Here is a 1,991-nt window from a genome sequence, read left to right on the forward strand (position 1 = left end):
AGCGTCGTCCCGAACGAGGGTGGCGGCGAGGTTGGCGTCGATCAGGTTAATCTGGGAGCCGGTGTCTACCAGGCCATGGTAGTCCTGGGACCCCTGCGTGAGGCGGAGGAATTGTAGGGGGAAAGAGGTGCTAGAGCGTCGCCTCCGAGACGGAGCCTCCTCGGGGAGTCGGCAGGCCGTCGTCAAAGGGAGGCTTTCCTGCTCCGGGGAGAAGGAGCCGTCCCTAGAGGGCGCGTTCTCCGTCCCCTGCGACCGGTCCGCAGCGGTCGCCTGCGAGGCCGACCCGTAACGGGGAGTTCCGTAAGAGGGGTCGGTGACCAGGGCATCGGCGAGGCCGAGGAGGGCCTCTGCGAACTGCTCCTGCTGGTAGGCTAACTCCTCTTTCTGGGCTAGGATGGAAGTCATCTTCTCCAGTTCTTCCCGTAGCTTGTCCGAGTTGACCACCACCTTGGGTTTCAGGGACAGGTTCTTCCCCTGTTGAGACACAATCAGTTCCTTCCGGCTGTAAGGGGTGTCTCCGGGGGCGGGGACCGCTAGGCCGGTGGGCACGCAGCGGTGGTTCGAGGTCACCTGCCGAGAGCAAACCTCGCAGGTGTGAACTGGGATGTTCAGCTCCCGCATGCGCCGCAGCCATCGGTCCTGCTTCCGGGACCAGATGACCCGGCGAATCGCCGCCTTAGTCCACTGCAGCATCTCAGGTTCGAGGTGCCCCAAGTCGTCCCAGTCGGAGGGACGGGATTCCTTCCGCAGGTTGGCCCTCTTTTGTGCCTCCTCCTTCCATTTCCGGTGTAGCTGGGCCAGGCTGAGGACCTTCTCTTCCTCGGAGAGGTAGCGCTCCTGGCGCTGATCTCCCCTCGGCTCTTCCGCAGCTCCTGGTACTGGTCCTTGAAGATCCCGGGTACTGGTCCTGCGGCAGGCCTGTCGGCCGGAGGGATAGGTCTCCCCACCTCAAAGGCCCGCGAGTTCATGGCGAGCTCGTCAAGTCGGGGGGAGGGGTAGGCCACGAATACTCCTAGAGGAGGCGGCGACTCGTAGGCGGAGAAGGTGCCCTCAAGCAGCGCCCAATCGTAGGCATGGGGATCATCCGCGACCCACGCCAGCGCGTTACTTGCGGTCGGGAGTGGCCCTTCCAATCCTCCAGATAGGGGGAGGGTGCCCTCGGAAACCCCCCGAGATCCGCCTGTCTGGGGCTCGGGGTGGGCGCGGACCCGCGGGACCGGAGGGGAGGTCGTAAGTCTCCCCTGCGACCCGGGGGCGGGTTCTGGTCTGTTCCATCTTTCCCCTTGTCCGCTGGCCGAAGACGAACTGTTCCGACCGCAGTCTTTGGGAAAGGACGAGTTCGAAAGGCCGCGTTGGGGCGGTTCTGGTTGGGGTCCGTAGTGTCGTTCCGCCCCACCGGGCGGAATCCCCCTCGACGGGCTGGAACGTTCTAGGTGTAACGCGCCCGCGAGGGTGGGTTCCGCCTGGGAGGCGGAGATCGGATGCGGCCCTAAGGAGGTCGTAGCAACGGCTGGGGTTCGAGTGGGGGGAATTCGCCCGGAGCCCTGGGAGGCCGCGGTGGTGGCTCCCGGTGCGGGACCGGCGTCAGGGGTAGTGCCAGGTCGGGTTTCTGCCCCTCCGTAGATTGGGGCGGGCTTCTGACCGGGTTCCCCGTGTGGCGGAGTGTCCGTCTGTCCACACGTCTGACTCTCGGGAACCACGGGCAGGCTCAGTAGTCGTCGCAATTCCCCGACGGTAATCGTGACGGTCGCCGCGTTGTTGACCCCACACTCATAGAAGACTGTTACGTAGAAATATAGATTACCCAATTCTCTCCTCACCTGCACTTGTGTAATCATGGTGGACGACATTGAACGAAACCATCCGTCAGACGCCACAATACGGCACACCCCCGACTCAGACAGTCTGACTATCAGGATGGATGAGTCCGAGGACACACCACACCAACTCCAGATGGCTCCACCCGCACTGCAGCATGGCAACATCACCAA

The 1,991-nt window shown here is 63.7% G+C and overlaps 1 protein-coding gene across 2 annotated transcripts; it reads right to left on the minus strand.

Moving 5' to 3' along the window:
- On the minus strand, window positions 1-1,850 carry KVP18_004783 (uncharacterized protein; the record flags this gene model as incomplete). 2 transcript variants are annotated; one of them, XM_067957744.1, is made up of 2 exons in its annotated part: window positions 1-918; window positions 948-1,850. In XM_067957744.1, coding segments are annotated over 2 exons (1,821 nt in total), but the record flags the coding sequence as incomplete, so codon positions are not given.
- Between the last annotated feature and the right edge of the window lie 141 nt (window positions 1,851-1,991).

The sequence above is a fragment of a genome (assembly GCF_019968955.1).
Source record: "MAG: Porospora cf. gigantea A chromosome Unknown PgA_NODE_5041_length_1991_cov_1781.41, whole genome shotgun sequence".
Lineage (NCBI taxonomy): Eukaryota > Apicomplexa > Conoidasida > Eugregarinorida > Porosporidae > Porospora > Porospora cf. gigantea A.